The sequence below is a fragment of the Aricia agestis genome, chromosome 6 (assembly GCF_905147365.1).
Source record: "Aricia agestis chromosome 6, ilAriAges1.1, whole genome shotgun sequence".
Lineage (NCBI taxonomy): Eukaryota > Metazoa > Arthropoda > Insecta > Lepidoptera > Lycaenidae > Aricia > Aricia agestis.
In genome coordinates this window covers 11,822,242-11,845,069 of record NC_056411.1, presented here as the reverse complement: position 1 = coordinate 11,845,069, position 22,828 = coordinate 11,822,242, and the positions used below count along the sequence as shown (strand labels likewise).

The following is a 22,828-nucleotide window of genomic DNA, read 5'->3' as shown; positions in this document are numbered from 1 at the left end:
ATACTAATAAAAGTGAGTCACGAAAATACTACACCGACGATGACGGCGGGTCATGATGACCCGTTTTAACTTGGCGCGCAAGTATCTTGCTGCACACGAGGTATGGCTCTAGCCGTAACAGCTAGGCGGATGGAAGGAGGTTGTATCTCCAGCCATACGAAGATTGGAAAACATTCGATTGGCGCAAAGACAAAATATATACAATTAAACATGGCTCGGGTCAATATGACCCGGCGTCATTGTCGCCGGGTTAAGCTATCAGAGTTATTTTTACCTATATTTCTATCTTTGAATGGTCCTTTACTTACCAACAAGAAAAAAAATCGTCATGTCTATTATGAATTAATTATATACCCCTATCGATTGTAGACAGCACTGCTTTGATAACAGAGTTCTTGAGCTGTCAGTGGTAAGTGTAACTATGGGAGTTGTAACTATAAATTACTAAGTAATAACAATTTCTGCTACGTTAGTAATTAAATACTTACTGTAATCATATTTTTTTAACGAGGTCATTCTATTGTTATGTAGTGTTTATATAATAATTATTAAACTTTTTCATAACAACTTGAATATAATAACATCAGTGTTATTAAGTAATAAATAGGCGTAAAGATAAAAATACAATTATTGTTATGATGTATTAATATAAATTACAACAATTTAATAATTTAACATAATTTTTATCACACGAGATGCTCACGCGATTCTTTCTGGTCAATTAACAAATAAATATTTATTACAATAAAAACATTTATTTTTAGGGAAGGCTATAAAAAATTAAAATAAGTAAATTCATCATATTATTATCATATCAGCCTATAGTCGTCCACTGCTGGACATAGACCTTTCTCAATGAACGCCAAGATGGCCGATCTCCTGCTACTCGCATCCAACATGGACCCACAACAGATATCGTCGTCCCACCTAGTTGGAGGTCGACCTACACCCCGATTTCCCAGCCTTGGTCTCCGTTTCAGAGTAAGTTTACTCCACCGATCGTCTGTTCTTCGAGCTAAGTGACCAGCCCAGTTCCACTTCAGCGTACTGATTATTATCTGCACTATTTCGGTGACTCTAGTTGTTGGCGACTGGCTGGACAGACCATTCTGTTTTTAAATATTGTATTTTTTACTTTTCTATGTCACATTTTTTCCTTTTGACGTCTTTACTGTTTTTGTGATTTAGTCTATCTTGGAACATTACAGTTGTCGCTTCACTTGGTGTTATCATTTGGTAGTTACAGTTTTCCTCATCTTCGTATCATACAGTCCATCTCTCCCGTCGTTATCATTTGGTCCTTCTTCGCTGTAATTTAGAACCATTATTTTGTCTCCATCGTAGTTTTAAAATCGTCTTAGTTCTAGTTCATTGTCGCCTTAGCGTAGTACTATCATTAATGCGTTGTAGTATCACCTTATTTCACTTTATTTGTAGTATCCTTCTCCTCACCGTAGCTTATTTTCGTCATTTACTACACATTACATTTTAATCTTTCGTTTGCGCATTTTTTTAGAACTTCATCATGTTGACGCGTTCTAAGAGTTCTAGAAAATCCATCGCAGAAGCGGCAACTGCCGAAGCCGAGCAAACCCAGTGCAGTGATCGTTCGCTTCACGACGTTCGCCTGGTTTCGAACACTGGTTCCGAGATTGACCCGGCATCGTTGGCTGGGAGAGTCTTACAGCCCACAGACACAGCGCCTTACGGCGCGTCGCCAGGGCCCGAGGCAGACGACCATCCCAGCCGGCGCCGAACAGGGGAGGCTTTCTTTCAAAGCACTAACGCGAGTTCTTGCAGTGGTCGAACCGGAAACGAGCGCACGCAGTCTTCGCGCTCTTCAGCAGCCGTAAGGGCAGAAAGGTTGGCCCTGGACGCGGAGTGCACGCGGCAGCAACTGAAGAGGCAGCGCGAGCTCTCACAACGCGACGCCGAGCGCGAGCGCGAACTCGCGCGCCTGGAGGCCGAGGTCGAGCAAGCGGAGCTTCGTGCGAAGCTTGCCGCATCGGAGCTAAAAGATAAGTCTCGTTGTAGTTCTTACTCTAGTTTACGACGTACCGCGTCATGGGTACGCGGGCAAAACATGGCAATTGCAGGTGACAGGCCAGGTAGAACCCCAGCTGTGACTTTGGGAAAAACCCAAGGTCCACCCGTACAGCTGGCGGATCTGACCTTCGAGGCCTTGTCACCACGTGCTACCGCCAACCCTTGCCCACCCACACAAATGACGGGTACTAACGGAGGACTACCGAGAGCTGATTCATCGTCCGAACCGATCGCTCGACTCGCCCAAGCCATCAATGCTCTCGCCGACCGCCCTAAAAGACCCGAACTGGTCCCCTTTGCTGGTGAATTAAGCCAATGGCTTGCCTTTAAATCCAGTTACGATAGAAGTAACGCAAATTTTTCCGCAGCGGAAAACATTTCGCGGCTGCAAAACGCGATTCGCGGACCCGCCTACCACTCCGTGGCGTCCTTGCTGTGGACGTCTCTTGACCCTCAGGAGATTATCGACGCCCTGCAGCAGACATACGCCCGGCCGGAAATTCTGGTGGCCCGAGAAATCTCGGACATACGAGGCAGTCCTAAGATAAGTACCCCTGAACATTTAAATGCACTTGCGAACAAACTGCGAAACTTAATTAGTACAATCAAAATTTTAAATCAAAATGACTACTTGTACTCGCCCGAGCTTTTCCGCTCTATTCTATTAAAACTAAACGAGCATACGAGGTCTCGATTTACCGACTTTGCCGCCGCTTGTATGCCTTCGTCTCAAAATATGACAAAATTAGAGACGTTGTCAAAATTTCTTTTAGCGGAGGCGGACAAACAACTTAAATATAACTTTGTACCCGATATTGTTAACGTGACGCCCAGGCCGCCTGTTTATACTACGCACAAAACCTTTCCCAAACGAGTTGAGTCGGTACACGCAACAACGTACCCACTTGTAGTTTTTGCAAGAAAGGACAACACCTCATAAGAGCGTGTCAACCATTCCTTTCTCTATCGGTAAGCGACAGGTGGCAGTGGGTAAAAGACTCAAAAGCGTGTTATCGATGTCTTAAAACTTACCCACACTCGTGGAATAACTGCCGCGGAACTAAACGCTGCGGGGTCGACGGATGTCTCAGACGACACCACGCACTACTTCATGGCCAAACTGACATTACATTACGCGCACCGGCCGACGTGCAGGTAACCAATACCAGTACCGACGTTCAAAGTGCCGTCACAAGCGCCACCATACGTAACAGTAGCGAAACAGAAGCACCGCTACAGATATCTAATACTGACCTCCCACAATTTCCAGAAACTCCGCAGCCCGTCAACTTCCCGCGCGGCCTTCTTAAAATCATTGCGGTCACTATTGAGGGCCCCGACGGCGAGTATGAGACGACGGCACTACTGGACGAGGGCAGTACCGCGACGCTCATCGACAGCGAAGTAGCGACTCGTATCGGTGCTGTTCCCATCCGACAGGAGCGGGTCAGGTTAGAGGGGGTTGGCGATATGTCGAAGGTCGTGGACGTAAGTTATGTCAACTTCTACATCCGTGGTCGCAATAAAACCGAACGACACCTTGTCGAAAACGCAAGGGCCATTAAACCCCTTAATTTACGGGTGCGTAACGATAAAGTGAACGTGGTAAATTACGACCACTTGGCGGCTTTGTCCACCGACCTGACGACAAGCAGCGACCCCCCTTCCATACTTATCGGTGCCCCTGACTGGCATTTGACAGTCAGCCGTGAGGTGCGTTGTGGACGGAAAAATGAACCTGTCGCCTCGAGAACCCTCTTAGGGTGGGTACTCCACGGTGCCTCGTCTAACTCTTCCAAGCCAATGCAATTCGTGAACCAGCTCAACGTTCACCAGCACTGTGACGAGTTGGACGCCTTGATTAAAAGTCAATACGATATTGACTCTTTAGGCATTACAAAAAGCCTACCTCGCCAGAGCGTCGACGATGCACGCGCCGTCAGTATCATTGACGAGTCGGCTCGACGACTGGCGGATGGCAGGTTTGAAGTCGCTTTACCCTGGAAGGAGCACTTACCAAACGTTGTACCCGATAGTTACCCACAAGCGTTGTCCCGCCTTAAGGCTCTTGAAAGGCAAATGTCAAAGGACCCAAAGTTTGAAGTAGCGTTTAGAAAATTTATTACGGATATTCTATCTAAAGGATATGCCGAGGAATGCGAACCTAGTACCTACCACGGAAGCGACCAGCATCGTAGTCGCGTCCGCTGGTACCTACCTATATTTGGTGTCTTCCATCCGCAGAAAAAGAAGTTGAGAGCCGTTCACGATGCTGCCGCTACGACACGAGGTGTCAGTTTGAACAGCATGTTGTTACAGGGCCCGGACCTCCTGCGATCTTTGATAGATATACTATTCAGGTTTAGAGAAGGGCCCGTAGCTTTAAATGCGGATATAAAGGAGATGTTTCCCCAGATTAAAATAAGTCCTAAAGATAGGGACGCTCAGCGCTTTCTTTGGCGGTCAAACGGAGTGGTACGCGAGTATCGTATGTCGTCGATGATCTTTGGCGCCGTTTGTAGCCCTTTTATAGCGCTCCACCTTAAAGATAAAAACGCTAAAGAATTTCAATCGACTCACCCAGAAGCCTGCAGCGCCATCTTAAACGATCACTACATGGACGACTACCTATCTAGCCATTTTAACATCGCTGACGCAGCACGAATAGCTTCGGAGATAGTCATGGTTCACAAAAATTGCCAATTCGAAATGCGATCCTGGATCTCCAACGTACCAGACGCATTATCTAAAATTCCAAAAGAACTCCGAAGCGATTGTGATGACGTCTACTTACCCTCTAACAAGGAAGTAGGCGTTCTTGGCGTCAAATGGAATCCCGCCCGAGACACTCTCACCTTTCGGGCGACCACTGAAACGACTGACGAAGCCGTTACCAAACGAATTGTCCTCTCAAATGTGATGAAGCTGTACGACCCTTTAGGTCTTCTCATGCCCATCACAATTTGGGGACGCATTCTTATACAAAAATTATGGCGCGAAGGCGTCGGTTGGGATACGCTACTGCCAAGTAAGTACGTAGAAGAATATAAAGCATGGTGTAAACTCCTAAGGGAAGCCTCCTCTATAGAGGTGCCACGATGCTACCTTCTCAACCTGGAGCGGAGTGACATTCAACTTCATGTCATTTCGGACGGTGGAGAACAAGCATACGCCTGTGTCGCCTTCTGGCGCGTGATGTACACAGATGGCACCGTGTCTGTAGCCCTAATCGGTAGTAAAGCGCGAGTGGCGCCACTGAAGCCGTTATCGATACCCCGATTAGAGCTACAAGCAGCGCTAATTGCATCACGTTTCTCGCAAACAATTAAAAGTGCCCACCGTCTAAAACCGTCGCGGACAATATTTTGGACGGATTCCACTACAGTTTTGAAGTGGATTAGGAGCGACGCGCGTAATTTTAAGCCCTTCGTAGCGCATAGTTTGGGAGAGATAGCGGAACTCTCCAACCCGTCTGATTGGAGATGGCTCCCTACCTCTCTCAACGTGGCTGACGATGCCACGAAGCCTAAAGTTTTGAAACTCGAGGCTAACCATAGATGGTTTTCTGGCCCGCCTTTCCTTTTGCAGACTGAGGACTTTTGGCCAAAGGAAACGCAAGCCAATACCGCGAACCTTTCAGATTCCGAATTAAAGCCAGAAATTGTTGGTCTTCTTACCGAAGAACCTTTTTCAAAATTCCCAGTGCCCGATCCGAGACGTTTTAGTAGTTGGCTGCGCCTTCTGCGATCCACTGCACGCGTTTATCAATTTGCTAGATTGTTTATGTCCAAAATAACTCGTTCGGCTGATCTTAATTCTTCAATTTTCATGTCCATAGGTCCAGGGAGCACCACGTCCCTTCTTCAACTTCTAGAGTCCGACCTCGCCTGGGCGGAGAAGACATTATTGAGACACTCGCAATGGGATTGCTTCGCCGAAGAAATCACACACCTGCGGGCCTCGCAGCCCCTTCCCAAAGCCAGCCGAATAGCGTCTCTCTGTGCGTTCCTGGACAAAGATAACCTCCTGCGGGCGGACACCCGCATCAAACTGGCATTAACGGCTACCGAAGACGTAAAAGCCCCAATAATATTGGACGGTCGGAGCCACATCGTGCGACTATTAATAATGGAACTCCACGTAAAGATGGGACACGGGTTTGACGAAACTGTTCTCAACGAGCTTCGACAAAGATACCGAATTACTAACGCTAGAAAAACCATTAAAAGCGTCTCGAGCTCTTGCGCTGGGTGTCGAAGATTTAAGGGTCGCCCGGTCCTACCACCAACTGGAGACCTGCCCCTGGAGAGGCTGAACCACCACACAAGACCATTCACGTTCACTGGCCTAGACTATTTTGGTCCGTTCGCCGTAGCTGTGGGCCGTCGTCAAGAAAAAAGGTACGTCGCCCTTTTCACATGCCTAGTCACGAGGGCTATACACCTGGAAGTGGTTACAACGTTATCTGCCGACGCCGCAATAACGAGCCTAAGGCGGTTCATCGCTCGAAGAGGATCGCCCAAGCAAATCCTCTCTGACAACGGAACGAATTTTGTCGGTGCAAGCAAAGAAATGAGAAAACTCCACGGTGGCCCCGTTATTGACTTCGCTACGAATGGAAGAATACGATGGCGCTTCATCCCCCCGGCCGCGCCTTTTATGGGGGGGGCCTGGGAACGGTTAGTGCGCACCGTGAAGAACGCGCTCAAGACAACTCTCAAAAACAGGTCCCTCCCCAAAGAGGACACATTCAGAACATTGCTCTTAGAGGCTGAGGCAATCGTCAACTCCCGGCCACTGACGTACGTCCCCACGGCGACCGACGCTCCAGAAGCGATAACACCATTCCACTTTCTAATAGGCACGTCATCGGTGGTTCCTTGGACTAACGACCTGACAGATGGGGAGTTTTCACAACGCCAGGAGTGGCGGAAGGCACTTCGGCTGGCGGACCACTTCTGGGCTCGATGGCTGCGGGAGTACCTGCCAACGCTGAGAGAGAAACTGAAGGAGTCCCAACCATATCAAGACATAAAGGAGGGGGACGTGGTGCTGATCGTGGACCCTACCCTTCCGCGCGGCTTGTGGCCGCTAGCTAGGGTCTCGAGGACGTACCCCGGTCAGGACGGTCGAGTCCGCGTAGCGGACCTCCTCACAAAGGGAGGTACGCTGCGCCGACCGGCTAGAAAATTAATTGTACTGGAGGCCCAGCCAGTCGCCACCGAGTTTTAGTGTCCCACTGGGGGCGGGTATGTTGGCGACTGGCTGGACAGACCATTCTGTTTTTAAATATTGTATTTTTTACTTTTCTATGTCACATTTTTTCCTTTTGACGTCTTTACTGTTTTTGTGATTTAGTCTATCTTGGAACATTACAGTTGTCGCTTCACTTGGTGTTATCATTTGGTAGTTACAGTTTTCCTCATCTTCGTATCATACAGTCCATCTCTCCCGTCGTTATCACTAGTTCTTTGACGAATTGTTTCATTTCGAAGTTTATCAGCCAAAGAAACTCCGAGCATTATATAGCGCGCTGCATAGTAAATTAAAATAATTAAATGGCTAAAGACTTACCGTTAAACTATTAATTAAATAATGCTATAATACATTCTGTCTTCTCTGCTTATCTGTAGTGTATTTGCAACTCTGCAATTGTCCAGAAATACCCAGAGAATACGAGAATGGTAAGAAAGGTAAGATAAAATAAAGAACGTCAGTAAAGAAGTGAAAAAATGTACGTTTGGTTATAAAAATCTGTACTCTGTACCCCGCGCCTACAAAAAAGCTGCCATTACCCGCAATTTGCCCAATTTAGAGGTAATCATTATTATTAATGGTGGAATATATTTTGACGTATTCATGGACGTAAACATAACAATTATGACAATAATTATAAAAAAACTTGCATAACTATTTATTAATTTACAAATAAGTAACATTAATCCGAAGCGCCTTCTCGGTCCAGTGGTTCATAATATAATTATGCTGAATTGAGCATTGGTGTGTCATCCCACATCGAACTAGTTTTGAGTAATCAGCATTTGAAGTTTTTTTGGAATAATCTTTATTTTCTGCTTATTTTAAGCAAAACATTTTTATTGTGCGGTATCGTTTTTTTTTTTGTTGAAATGCGTGGATAATGATTATAAAAAACATTTTAATTTTACATTCAGTTTTAAGAGAAACGGTTTAAAAATGGTTAATGCTAAATTACTATAGGGACTAAATTACATTTAGCATTAATGTCCTATGTGACTTAACACTTTAATGCAAAATTCTGATTATTAATTTATTTAATAATTGATGTACACATAATCGTTAATAGAGAAAACTTAAAATAAGAGATACATTTTAATACAAAGGTACTACTTTTATTGTTCTTTCAATACAAAGGTGAATGCCCAAAAATGTACCTATTTAATATGAAAAAAGTATTTTGAGCAAATTTAGGTTTTATCAATGCCTTTTTAGATATTAAAAAATTAAAGAAAAGACAGCAAACTTCGAAGATTCAAGAAAAAATGTGTCTAAAACAAGGTTTTTTGTAAAAAATAAACTTTTTTTTAGTAATCGTGTTTTCGTCTTGAGCATTTAATCTTCATGAACTGAAGTTAATTGTGGAAAAAATCTGTTTTCTAGACCTTACATATTTTGAGAGCTAGGTTTAAGTATGTAGTCAAGTTAGGGTCAGGTGCATTCTTAATAAGCTAACTTCTTCGCAGGCGAAAAGCGCAAGGTAGGAGGAATATGAAAATGGAAATGCAAAGGAAACCCCTGATCCACTGTGAAATTTTCTCGTGAACCTATGATTAACACATTTAAAACATAAAATATGTGATAAAATATATAATAATTATATTATTTACATACATTATCATATTACGTTACTTTAAGAATAATAAGTAATATTGATATTATGAACTTTTAATTTTTTAAGGGCTAGGAAAAGCTAAGCAAAAATAAACAGATAACAATTTAGTTATAGTTATATCTACTTACTTAAATTAGTTAGTTAGAAAAACATTAAAATACTTTAGGACAGCACGAGTAGTTTTATAGGTAAAATCCCTTCAAATCTTGCACATTTTTTATACGTATTGAGAAACTGTATTATATTAATAAATTAGCATAGCGACTTTTTACTCCCTCAGTCATCTTTGAAACACAAACATGGTCAGACAGTGAGTGGTGTGCGCGTAAAATCACGTTTACGATTTATAGTACATATTTACATCGTGCACTCGTTGTCAAGGTAAGTAATGCATTTATTTGATTGTTGCAATTCATGAAAGTAAAATAAACTCGAGTTTTGTAGTTTTGAGGCAAAATAAATGTTAGTAGCTAAGTGTTACCACTTCACTGGTACAAACTTCTGCTACAGCAGCCTTTTGTTAAATTGTTTCATTAGTGATTAGAATTTGAAGAATCTTATATCTTTAAACGAGCAATTCTTGTATATATATAATTGGAATCTCGGAATCGGCTCCAACGGTTTTCATGAAATTTAGTATATAGGGGGTTTCGGGGGCGATAAATCGATCTAGCTAGGAAACATTTTTAGAAAATGTCATTTTACTCGTGTTTTATCGAATACCGAGCAAAGCTCGGTCAAATAGCTAGTATTATTAATACGACATTATTTTCATCTTTACGTAAAGATTGAATGTAGGACTGTTTAGTACTGTTGTGTAATCAAACGCCGGCTCGTTGACAACTGGTTTAAATACTTTTTAAAACAATGATAATAATAGTTGTCAACGAGCCGGCGTTTGATTACACAACAAGTACCTAGTCAATCTAAAAAAATGACCCGTTTTGACCCTTTGGGTACGGAACCCTAAAAAAGACGCCCTATTACCTCTCGCTGCAGGCTCTATGATTATTATATAATATTATAGTCCTTATTTGCTAATTCCCATAATATATTCTGTAACTCAACCACTGAATAACCGGAATCACTAAAGACTATTTAACCCTTAACTACCTACCACCTATTTTTGTTACATAACCACCTACGTGCGGTCCTGGAGACCGCTCATGAACAATCACCTTAAATTCGGGTTCTATGGTATTAAGAAATTATTGAAATGAGTATAATACTTGTTTATGCTATAGACTTTTATTTCAGACCTTCAAATAACATAAACTATAATAAAATGTTGAGATATATTATAATCTTTCAAGACTAGTAGTTTTAACAAAAAAATATACTCTTCTTAAATTAAGAGATCTGATAGATAGAGGAACTTAAAAAATCAACTTCTTTCGACTTATTTCTATAAGCTAAGGAGTCCGACTATAAAATTAAATAAAAAAACGAAACATTATTCTTCAAATTCAACAAAATTGCAACCCCCAAATATTCATAATTTTTCGCGGCAGTCGCAGCATATTTTTTTCGCACACTCCAAAGAAATTGGCACTTTGCACATAATACATATTAAGTAAGCAGTCTTGCATTTCTTTTTTGGATCACACGTGAAACATGTTTTGCTAACTTTAAGTTTTTCCACATCAGATGTGCTTGGTAGATTTTCAGTCTTCAACCTGAACAGCATACTCGAACGAATCGGGTTCCACGTCACTACAATCTTCGTCTGACGTGACCTCGTCGTCTGACATCTCCTGTTGCAACCATCTTTCTGTATTTTCATTGGTTTAATCCCATTTTCACTAAAGCAAACAAAATCTTGTGGGTGAAAAAAAATCACATAACCACCTACAAGCGGTCACAGAGACCGCTGACGAAATATTTTCACTCGCCGAGCACACGTCCACACTCGCCGAGCTTTAGCGCGGTACTTATGTGTATGTAGAAAATGTACATAGACGCGCACTGTCGTACGACGCATACAGATCGAAATATTTGAATTTAAAAATACGTTGCGGTCTCAGAGACCGCTGGTAGATGGTTAAGGGTTAAATAATTATATTATCTATAAATAATTCAGCAAATCCCCGTAAATTCAAGGCGGACCTAAAAAAATACGTTTACATGAATAATAGTAAAAATTCCACTCGAACTTATATACTTATATACAATATACATACATAGCAAGTTAAATAAAAGCTTTTAAAAAGAATGCCAATTTCAGAGACGGTGACCGGTTTCGTAGACATTAGAATAGCTACGCAATAGTTAATTTATATTGCCCGAGTATTGTAGCAGTACGAGTTTACCCTTTTTTCGTTCCCGTAACCATAAAGACAGAACTGATCCGAATAACAAGAGAGCAGATGCTTAGTGGTCATACGACGTATGACAATCAGGTGATAAGCCTCCATTGTCTAGCGCAGGGGTAACCAAATGGCGGACCGCGGTCCATATCCGGACCGCGGACCCATTGTCCGCGGTCCTTCGGAACGAAGCGAGTCACGTCGCCGGCAAAAAATGACAGTGTTAGTTTTTAAGAATATATATAAAATATGTATGTTAGTTTTAAGGTATTTATTATAATATAATTGATATGTATGTTAGATTTAAGGTATTTGTTATATGGGCCTCTGATGCCCGAAATAAATGATTTGAATTTGAATTGTGTGCGGACCAAGCATGTTCGAAGATGATCTTCGTTCATCTTAGAACTTTAAAATCTCCAGGATTTAATGTCAATATCTATAGCTTGCACCAAAATTTCACTCCAAACTTCAGAGAGAGATAATTAGCTACAAAAAATGGTTCTTTTCTCATTGATATCTAAAAATATCTTTGTAATTCCCGTAATTACCTGTTTAATTTTTTTTTTACATAAAATGTGTGGACCGCGAAGGAAGGAAGAATTTCATGTCTTAAAACGGACCCCGAGCAAAACTAATTGGTGACCCCTGGTCTAGCGGGAATCGAATTACAACTACCGGTGTCAAGAGCTCTGGACCTGGACTGGACCACTTGGGCGTTAAAATAAGACGATTTACATAACCAGAAATGGATACTTAAATAATGTGTTCTTATCATTGAATTTTTTCAGATCATGGAAATCCACAAAAATCCAGTCATGCAAAATCCGGTCATGCAAATGACGCAGGAGGAGCGATTGAGCCTCATGATAAGATACGGTATTACTGATGAAAAAAAGACTGAACATGATATTAAAGAAATAAGGGAATGGCTAACAACACAAAATCATCTTCTTGAGGCATCCAAGCATATGAGTGAGTATATCCTTAAATGTTACATGAATATCATGCGACGTTGAAAGAGAATCCGATCTAAAAATATCTTAAAGGAATCACATACGAACTTCTGCTTGAAGTTGCGGCATCTAACATTGGTGTCCAGCGCACTTTAAAAATGTAAATAGCATTAGCTAGTGTACATTAAAGTAAGCAGTAAGCCCGCCAGGACCTTTTAAATGTTCGGGGTGACCTAGAAGCAAGTCAGGGCCCGTACCACGAAACGGTTTTAAGACTCAAACAATCGTACGAGAATGTTGCGTCCTACTCTAACAAACGTGAAATGACGTTATTAGAGCAGGACGCGGCATTCTCGTCCGATTGTTTGAGTCTCAAAACGGTTTCGTAGTAGACGTACTGTTTCGATTCGAAAAAGAAATAGCGATCTAAAGCCATTCCCGCCGTAATGGGTGCTTAGGAGCTGCGCACGCTGTGTTTTCGTCAATCAAAGCCATATCATCAATTTTCATGATCGTTACACAACGAGAATTCCATATAATCCAAACCTTACTTTAAATGTTAATTTGCGATAGTCTCAACAAAATTTAAACCTACAAGCTGACAATTTTACTTTATAAGTTGAGAATATAATGAGTGTCTTTTCAAAAGTGTTTTTACACATTAACCTATATTTATAGAAATAGAACTGATTTCTTTAAAAGTATGTAAAATATCTTTTTTTTTCTCCACACATTTTCAAATGCGATATACCCTGTAAAATAATCGGTATACCCTGCTTTTATAAAATCTACTTCCATTTAAAGTATATTAAATATACTGATAATAACTCTATGATAATAATAATTTACGCTGCGTCGACATTACAAAATAAGTTACCTGTATAATTTGTATAAAAATTCCACTGAAACGTGGTTTATATTTAGGATATTTCAAAATCAGGTTGTAACCTCGAAAAGTATACAAAAATCGGCCAAGTGCGAGTCGGACTCGCGCATGGAAGGTTCCGTACTGTTATATAAAAAAAATAGGCCACAAGTTATGTGTTTTGTATGGGAGCTCCCCTAATTTTTTAAATTTATTTTAATATTATTATTTATTACTAGCTGTTACCCGCGACTTCGTCCGCGTCAAAAAATGTAAAATACATAGGTAAAAAATAAAAAAGTAAAAATATGTCCTCCTCCTTTTTGGAAGTCGGTTAAAAAGTAGCCTAAGTTACTCCTTATTACATCAGCTATCTGCCAATAAAAGTCCCGTCAAAATCAGTCCAGCCATTTCGGAGATTACCCGGAACAAGCAGACAGACATACAGACAGACAAAAATTCTAAAAATTGTTATTTTGGTGTAAGTACCGTCTAAATATTCATATGCATGTAGTAAAAACGGTTATTTTAATATTACAAACAGACACTCCAATTTTATTTATATGTATAGATTATCAAAGTGAGTACTTATATATAAAATTAAAGAATGTAAAAATTTCAAGTGTCTAACCTGCTGTAATTTTGCAAAAAAAAGGCTAAAAAATCACGTTTGTTGTATCCCTCCCTTAAATATTGAGTTTATTTTGAGTTGATGTTATAGCGACCGCGGCAACAGAAATACACAATCTGTGAAAATTTCAGAAGCCTAGCTATAGCGGTTCTTGAGATACAGTCTGTCGAGACGAAGTCTCAATAACTATAGGGTCCCGTTTTTACCCTTTGGGTATGGAACCCTAAAATAGAACCCCGAGTGTTTTTAATTTACAATCTAAGGCGTATCTTGTTCGAAGATTTATTTTTAGACATAATAAGTTATTGAGGTTTTGGAATGATTTACGAATCTTTTTCGGTGCATATTAAAATTGCGCCTCGATGGCCCTGTGGTTTAGAGGTTGCCTTTTGATTTCGGCGGCGGAGTTTGGTTTCTGCGGTGGTAGAAAGTATTGTTTTTAAGTTGAGTTATACATTTCTTTTTTTCGTTTTAGATGATGTTATAATAAAGCGAATGTATGCCATGGCAAAAGGGTCGATAGAAGACACTAAAACGAACATCGATAGATATTGCTCAGCCCGGGGACTGTTGCCAGAGTTGACCTTGAACAAGAGGATTGAAGACTTTGAACATTTTTGCCAGAAGGTGTAAGTTTCTTATTGAGGTTGTATAATTCAGATATTATACCCTTACTAATGAATGATTATACAATGACTTAAACATTTTTTTCGCCAGTGTATGAAGTGTCTTTTATAATTTATCAAATAAGGACAATTTGTAAAGGTTTTTTTGTAAATATTATTAGTAAGGGGGCTATTTACTCGTAATAGAGTAACTCCACTGCGCTGTGCTCTATCTGCACTAACCCTAAAGACCTTAAAGTATAATAAATGTTTAAATTTCAGGCAATACATAACCCTTCCCAAGCTTCATGCTAAAGATTTGAGTAGAATAACAGTAATCAGATATCTGACACCAGACCTGAGTGATGTTTCATTTCTAGTGTACATGCGGTATACAAATTTGGTAAGTACTTAAGAGGGTACGCTAATGCTAAGTACTCACATACGGTTTTGCTTGATAGTTTTACTCCAAATCGAGTAATAATTACTATGAGGACCGCAAAACTCACAGCTCGAGGGCTCGCATCGAGCCAGCTTGAAGGCTCGCATCGAGCCGGCTGGATAGAATTAAATATATCGATTTAGACTAAAACTATCGAGCAATGCTGAATGTGTGGACGAAAGCCCACACATTCAGCATTGCTCGATACTATATCGGTTTTTACTCTACGATTTTACATACGATTTTTTCTAAATTTACTAATAAATGAAAAATATTACCCTTCAAAAATCGCAAGTAATAAACGCCCTGTACCTCAACAATCCACCGACCATAAAACAAATTTGAAAGATCTTTAAGATGAAATAAAAACGTATAGGCATCTGGAATCACTCTTCCTGTAGATATTGTTACGGTACATGGTATACGGACACGTGCTGCCATCTAGCGACAAACCAGCGAAACTTACCGAGGGAGCACAGGCAACATAAATCCCCTACTCAATACTAAATGGCATGAGGTGCGCAAGTACATACTCGAACCTTCTAGAAAGGTCCAATGACTTCGGAGTGAACACAAGTGATCAATAGTGAGTGAACCAGTGAAACCTGCGACTTGGCTACGACCTAGGACAGTGATAGTGCTTAGTGTTTTGGACTTAGTGCTAAGTGTTGTGACCTAGTGTGTGCTTGTGTGACCTGGACTTAGTGAATAAAGTCTTTAAGAGAGTCAGCAGGTCTTTCTCTCCAAATCCTCGAACACTTGCACGTAAAAATATTTAAAAAAATTAGATAGGCTCTATTTTGAAGGAGGAATCAGAGTTACTAGTTACTACGTTACCTCGGTTTACTGTATCTGTCTCTATCACAATACACGTGCCGGGAAGGATGAAGCGTCATCGGGGCTCCGGGAGAGGATGGGAACCTCCCCGGCTTAGCCAGTCCCGGCGCCGAGGGGAACGCTTCAGTTTGCCGAAGCGTTCCCAAACTTTGGTGGAAGTCCGGTCCCTTCTGATGTAGACCAGCCGGGTCGTGGAGGGAGTCTTGTGCTTGTTAGATCCGGGACATCCCTCCTTTATACGGCTGAGGGCGAACCGCAGGTGGGTTTCGTGAGTAAGAGTCTCACATATCCCGGGGTGCTTCAGCAAAAAAAAAAAGGTTGAAGCGTCGTGGCAATAGTTTCTTCGTTTAAATTCTACTGCACCTGCGTTCCTTCTTAAAGTAGAGGCAGGGGAAGGAACACCGGGTAAACATTATTCTAATCCAGTAAAGTACGGGTACTGGGATGCACTGGAATGCAATCTATTAATTCCAGTGTCCGTTTATTCCAGTAGCAACCAGCGCTGGATTGGACCACTTAAATGGAATAATGTAAACTGGCCAGTAAAGCAAAATATTGAATGTCCAGACAGCAAAATGGAGTAATAATGAACTTTTATCATTTCTCTACAAGAAGATGGTATGATGGAAGTAAACTGAAGATCATAAATAAAATATTTAAACGTCTAGATCATAAAGATTACGAAATTATTGAAAAAAATTAAACCACTTTGAATATAAATTTTAACAATATTATACTTATTGTTAAAATATAGATATGTAATTTTAGTACAAAAGGTAAGCAGACCTAAAAGGTCACAAAGTGCAATTCCTCTCAAATCAATTCAGAAAATGTATTGTTAAAACTGTCAAACTATTAAAATATGTCAATTATGTAGTATGAATTGAATGCGAATTACTAGACATAAATTGCACGCAAAGTCACCGTTTTGCTATTTAAATAATTAATACTTTAAAAAACTAAAATAACACGCTTTTAGCACTCACTAAGCCAATTCGCCATCTTGGATGTCCGCCATGTTGGATTTAAGTCACGTGACTATTTTTTCGTATTCCTGACAGCAAACCCTTTCATTTGATACCCACACCATGTGCATTACAAATAGCCTGTCCGCCATCTTGGGGAGGCCGCCATGTTGGATTTGTAATGACGTTTCTTAGCTAGTCATGTATTGTCATTAGAACTCAGAGCGTGTGCAAAATTTCATTCTTATCGAGGACCTGCGGGGCTAAAATGGTCGCTTTGAAGAATCATGATATGAATCATAATATGATTCATTTTTCTAAAATCGTAAAATGCAACTCTGCTTGCAATTCATTTCTGTATTTTTGTACTGATTTGACATTTGTCAGTTTGACAGTTTTGACAATTCATTTGCTGAATTGATTGAGAGGAATTGCTAAATGTGACCATTTTAGCCCCGCGGGAAGTGGGTCCAATTAAGATTCCAAGATTTTCTCTAAAATTTTTAACTCTGAATAAAGCTAACATTAATGCAATATTTTTTCGAGTCGGGGTTGTTTTTGAGAAGTTGACCAGAGATTTCCAGCATAAATCGTTTGAGATTTAAAATGTCACGGTTCAAAAGTTGCTTGGGGAGAAAAGTTTGAAAGTTCAGAAGGCCGGACAATAGAATGAAATACTAGGTATCGAAGATTTGTGATAGTTTTTCCGAAGTTTTAGAAGGATAGGTCCTCTTTTTAGATTTTCCTTGTTTTTGGATACTTTAAATATTTTGAAGGAGAAACGTATAAACTTTCCATTACCCGCTACGAACAAAAATATGCACCGTTTGTATGCCACGATTAAAATGTTTTGTCCTAGTCCGAAAAGTTAAAAAAAATCGCAAAACATGACATTATAATACATAATTATTGTAACGTCTGTTATGTTATGTTATCAGAGAATTTGATTCAGGCAGATGGCGGACAAACGTAATTTGGTCGCGTTATGTCAAACCCAGCCGACAAATCACGCCACATTGAGTTATTTAACACGTTACACGAATTGACTTAACACGACCAAATGACGTAGATCGGTTATCTGTCTATGAATCAACTTATTTCAACTTATTTAATGGTACGTTGCGGATCCATTCGGAGCGTGCGAAGTGGGTGGAGGGGGTAAAAAAAGCGATTGCCGCGCTTGCCGCGGCAAGAATATGTAATGAAGAGGCTCAGCTAATAGTCAAACAAACTTGTCAATCTTGTTTCGAAATTTTTAGAAATTGGTCTTAAGGCGGGAATTAATCTCAATCCAAAACGATAACCTTGCACACAACCAAAGACCAAGCGTATACGCATCGCAATAAGATTCATTTTAGCTTAACATAAAATTGTAGTTACTCGGGCGGATCTTCTCTATTTTTCATGTTTTTTTTAAATATCTTTGGAAATAAACATTAAGAAACAAAATTTTTCGGTTAAGGACATTTTAATATAGATTTACTAACAATTTATTCAAATAAAATTTATAATTATCCTAGTTAATACTTATATTTCGATGAAATAGATTTTTATCGGAGGTGAATTGTAAATTAATTACAGCCAAACCATTTTTATGATTATATTCATTTTCCACAAGTAGATTTTAACTAAATATAACCCAAATACCATTAATTATTGTTCTATATAATTAAATTTTATTTGCTTTAATATTTACAAAATAAAACAAACTCTTGTTGTTTATTTTTTGACACATGCCCTTAAAACTTCATTTGAAATATGTCACAACTGACGTGCACGTTCCGCTGGTAGCGCCGCGTGTTCGAAGACGTATGGGGTAGTAGTCGCGCGCTTGTACAGCGCCGTTCGTCCATACGTTTTTTAAGTAAATTATGGGGTCCTTATTTCATGTTTCAGGTAGAAGACTATAAACAAAACTTCGAATGCAACTTGGGATTGACAGTTATCGTTGATTATAAAAACTTGCCACTGAGTTTTCTGCTCAAAATATCTCCGATGTTGCTGAAACGGGCAGAAAATATGTTTACGGTACGTATACACAATAAGCACAAATGCACAATACATTCATACTAATATTATAAATGTGTGTCTGTCTGTCTGTTACCTCCTCACGCCCCAAACTGCCTGAAGTCTGAACCAATATTTCTAAAATTTGGTTATATAGATACTTTAGATCCCAGGAAAGGACGTAGGATACTTTTATCCTGAAAAATGTTCGGTTCCCGGCGATTAACAAGTCTGGGCGCAACGGAGTTGCGGGCGTCACTTAGGTCTTAGTATAATATACCAGAAGCACGCAACAGCAAATAGGAACCAACCAAAAGTGATAAAAACAAGCGACATTAAAATCGAGGAGATTACGATCATCATCATATCCACAACAAAGAGAAATCATTACCAAGTATATGTTACTATCATAGATAACTCAATATACGTCGAAACGACGATTTTGGATTGATATTTTGAAAAGGAACTTAATTACCTGATAGGTTCGCCACTTAAAAGAGTGAACAAGGAAACATTATAACAAAATAAAGTGATTTGACGCAGGTTAGATTTATATGGATAAGCATCGAACATAATAATATTGTGTTTTTGTCCATTAAACTTGGAACTTGAAATAAATGAACCGTTTTGTTGCAGAAAGCGTACGGTTACGATGTCAAAGCCATACACATGGTTAATGTGCCCAATTTCATAGACAAAGTTCTCTCGCTAGTTAGGTGCAGTCTCAGCAAAGAGATGGCTTCCGTCATACACATTCACCATTCTTACGAAGAACTACAAATGCACTTCGCTAAAGATGTGCTGCCTCGGGAATTTGGGGGAGAAGGTCCCTCCTGTGATGATATAGCAGGTAAATTAGTTGTTTATCTAGTTTTTATAAGACACCGCTGGCTTTCGCTGGCTTTGGCCGCGTAAAAGCAGTATTTTGGATGTTGATATTGTGATCTCCACACGTTCAAACGGTTAAACCAAGAGAATACTTGGAATAGTTTTTATTGAGGCAAAGATATACTAAAGGTAACATAATAATTTATAACCTCCTCCTTTTTGGAAGTCGGTTAACAAAAACGGTTACCACACGTTAAATGAATCTCCGCGAAAACGAGGTTGTGAGCAACATCTAATCGTCAGTAGAATATAACTTAGAAATATACCAAACTAGACGTTCCGCGCGGCTTCGTCGCGTAATTTAGGAATAAAATTCATTTTTCCTCAAAAAAATAGTCTATGTTCCTTCAAAAATTGCTCCAGTAGTTCTGAAGATAATAAGCAATTTCATATAATTTTCCCCATTCTTTCCACATTTTCCTCCTTGATCTTAGCCTAAAATAAATTAACATATAGCCTTCCTCGATGACTGGGATATCTAACATTGAATGAATTTTTGAAATCGGACCAGTAGTTCCTGAGATTAGCACGTTCAAATAAACAAACAAACTCTTCCGCTTTATAATATTATATAGTATACTAGCTGTCCCGGCAAACGTTTCTTTGCCATATAAAATATTTCGCCCGAATTATTTTATTGAAGTGACTAAATAAGTATGTCATGGCAACGTCCATCGCTATCCCGTCACGTCGCACAAAGTACAATGGTCGCCGTCAGTCTCAAGTTGTAATAATTTACTATAATTTATTCAACAAATGCACTTATCAATATAAAAAGTACCCAGTAGCCGATTCTCAGACCCACTGAATATGCATATAAAATTTGGTTAAAATCAGTAAAGCCGTTTCGGAGGAGTACGCGGCCTAACATTGTGACACGAGAATTTTATATATAAGATAGTATTTTAATATTATAGTATAGACTATAGATGATATGGTGAACTTTAGTTGAATCGCACTCGATCTCCTGAGCCTGTAGCCGAGGTGTTTTCTTTATCGCTTATTTATAGAATCGCTGATTAAAATGTATGGGATTGACGTAAGCGTTTGTTAATATGACATTTACGTTCGACTTGCCTAATGTTAATTCCCTACATTAGAAAAAGTCTTTAAAGGACCTGATGCTACATCATCTCCTGATGTTTTTTGTATTTCGCAAACTTGAATGTTATGTTATAATTAATATTATGGTCTCTAAATATTCCTATCTTAATTACATTTTTTTAAAACCTGTTTGGCGCGTTTAGTGCGCCTTTATTTTATTTATTATGAGCTTTGTATAATTTTCTAGGAACACGTCATATAATTAAGAGTAAGAGCTTGCGACGGCCAGACTTTCCTAATTTTAGAATAGCTGAAAGTTTACCTTTCTGTGACCTTTACAGAGGTTAGACCGACCAGCAACTATGGAGTTTTGGTCGTGGTTACTTCAGGAGGTATCCAGTTCTGAAGGTCTACCCCGACCGTCCAGAAAGGGTAAAGCTCAATTTCATAGCTTATATTCTTCGCGGTAAGTGGAGGAATCTCGTCTTCTAGTGCCGGACATTTTGACAGTTGCTTCCTACTGCCAGACACCGTAACCGTAACTAATGAAATTGAGCTTTACTCTTTCTGGAAGGTCAGGTAACCCTTCAGAACTGGATACCTCCTAAAGTAACCGCGACTGAAACTCCATGGTTGCTGGTCGTTCTTACCACTGTAACGGTCACAAACAGGAAACTTTCAGCTTTTGTAAAATGAGGAAACTCTGGCCGTCGCAGGCTCTTGGTCCTATTGTGTTGTTTTGTTTCTGCATTTTTTGCAATCTGCAGTATTCATAACATAATATTATTTTTGTGTATGTTAATGCCATTAATCATTATGTTTGTGTTTTGACGATTTAAAATGATTTGCTTTGCATTTAAAATATATGCTAATCAAAGTTTTTAAGATGGAAAATACTAGTTTTAAGTAATATTATAAATATAAATTCTTAGTGCTACCGATTATTAAAACGCACAACGAACACATTGAGGGAATTCAAATATATTATTGTTTTAATAATAATAGTACAATCATTAAAATAATATAGTTGGTGCTTAATATTAAGTAACTAGACGTTCCGCGCGGCTTCGCCCGCGTAAATTAGATATTTCACAGACAATTTAGTCCACAAAATTCTAGTTTTCTACTTCTTATAAGTGCCAAATAACAGAAAAATTGCTCCAGTAGATAGTAAGATAAGCTCTTTCAAATAATTTGCCCCGTTTTTTCCACGTGTCCCTCTATTTCTTCGCTCCTATGAGTCTTAGCGTGATAAAATATAGCCTTTAGCCTTCCTCAATAAATGGGCTATCTAACACAAAAAAAAAAATTCAAATCCGACCAGTAGTTCCTGATTCGCGCTAATCTTAGCGCGTTCAAACAAACAAACAAACTCTTCCGCTTTATAATATTAGTAAGTATAGATAAGTACTTAATACAAATAATATAATATTATCATCAAAACCAAAAATCCACACTGCTTATAATATGTTACAGTTAACACAGTTTTTTTTATAAGTCGATTAACATAGTAGATCCAAACATTGTATAGGTAGTTACTGGTCTGTTATAAAATATACTCTATGTCGAACCTTTTACTCAAAAACTGTTTAACAAATTGTTTATCTAAACACGATGATACTGTACGCAGATAAATCAAGGTAATAAATAACGTTACTCTAATATTCTTTATTCTCAGAGAATTGGAAACAAGCCCTGCAGTCGAAAGATGGACGAGAAATTATTGCTAATTCAGAGAAATTGATTACCGATGAAACGAAACGACCTCCGAGAAACTTCACTCGACGGTTCTTCGGGTACCTCGGCTCCTTACGGCCCTTCAGCACTGATTAATGCGTGATCCGAAATAATTCAGGAAGAGTGTAAAATATATAATTTAAAGTATATAATGTTATCATAATAATTTAAACAGTGTATAACAAAACTAAGGCTGGTATAAATAGTCAGTACTCAAGATGAATCTCGGTCTCAAGACACGGTTCAGGCTCTGTGATTGGTTGGCTGTCAAAATTTGGACCAATCGCAGAGCCGAACCGCGTCTTGAGACCGGGTCGCATCTTAAGTACTGACTATTTATACCAGCCTAAGTGACAATACTTTAGGATTTGTATGAGTCACCTGTATTGAGTTCACTGTGAAAGTAGCAGCCCTAAAAGGGTATTTTTTTTTTGTGATTTGTATGGGCAAGCGCCCGAGCGTCATGACTTTTTTCATACGAAGGTGAAAAAAAGTTACTATTTCAGGGCTGCTACCATGGGTTTAAGTTGGTAGACCTCACGCTTGATGGGTATGTGGTGACCCCACATACCCAGCGTGTGGTCTACCAAACGATGGCCGATATCCCCAATCCACCGGAAATGCGAAA

The 22,828-nt window shown here is 39.5% G+C and overlaps 1 protein-coding gene across 1 annotated transcript; it reads left to right on the top strand.

Annotated features, from left to right (window-relative positions):
• Nucleotides 1–9,186: 9,186 nt before the first annotated feature.
• LOC121727963 (clavesin-2-like) lies at nucleotides 9,187–22,309 on the top strand. Its single transcript, XM_042116046.1, has 7 exons — nucleotides 9,187–9,298; nucleotides 12,015–12,198; nucleotides 14,151–14,304; nucleotides 14,563–14,683; nucleotides 18,421–18,552; nucleotides 19,168–19,381; nucleotides 22,142–22,309. The coding sequence occupies exons 2-7, from the start codon at nucleotides 12,018–12,020 to the stop codon at nucleotides 22,294–22,296; spliced, it is 957 nt and encodes a 318-aa protein (XP_041971980.1). The 5' UTR covers nucleotides 9,187–9,298; nucleotides 12,015–12,017; the 3' UTR covers nucleotides 22,297–22,309.
• The last annotated feature ends 519 nt before the right edge of the window (nucleotides 22,310–22,828 follow it).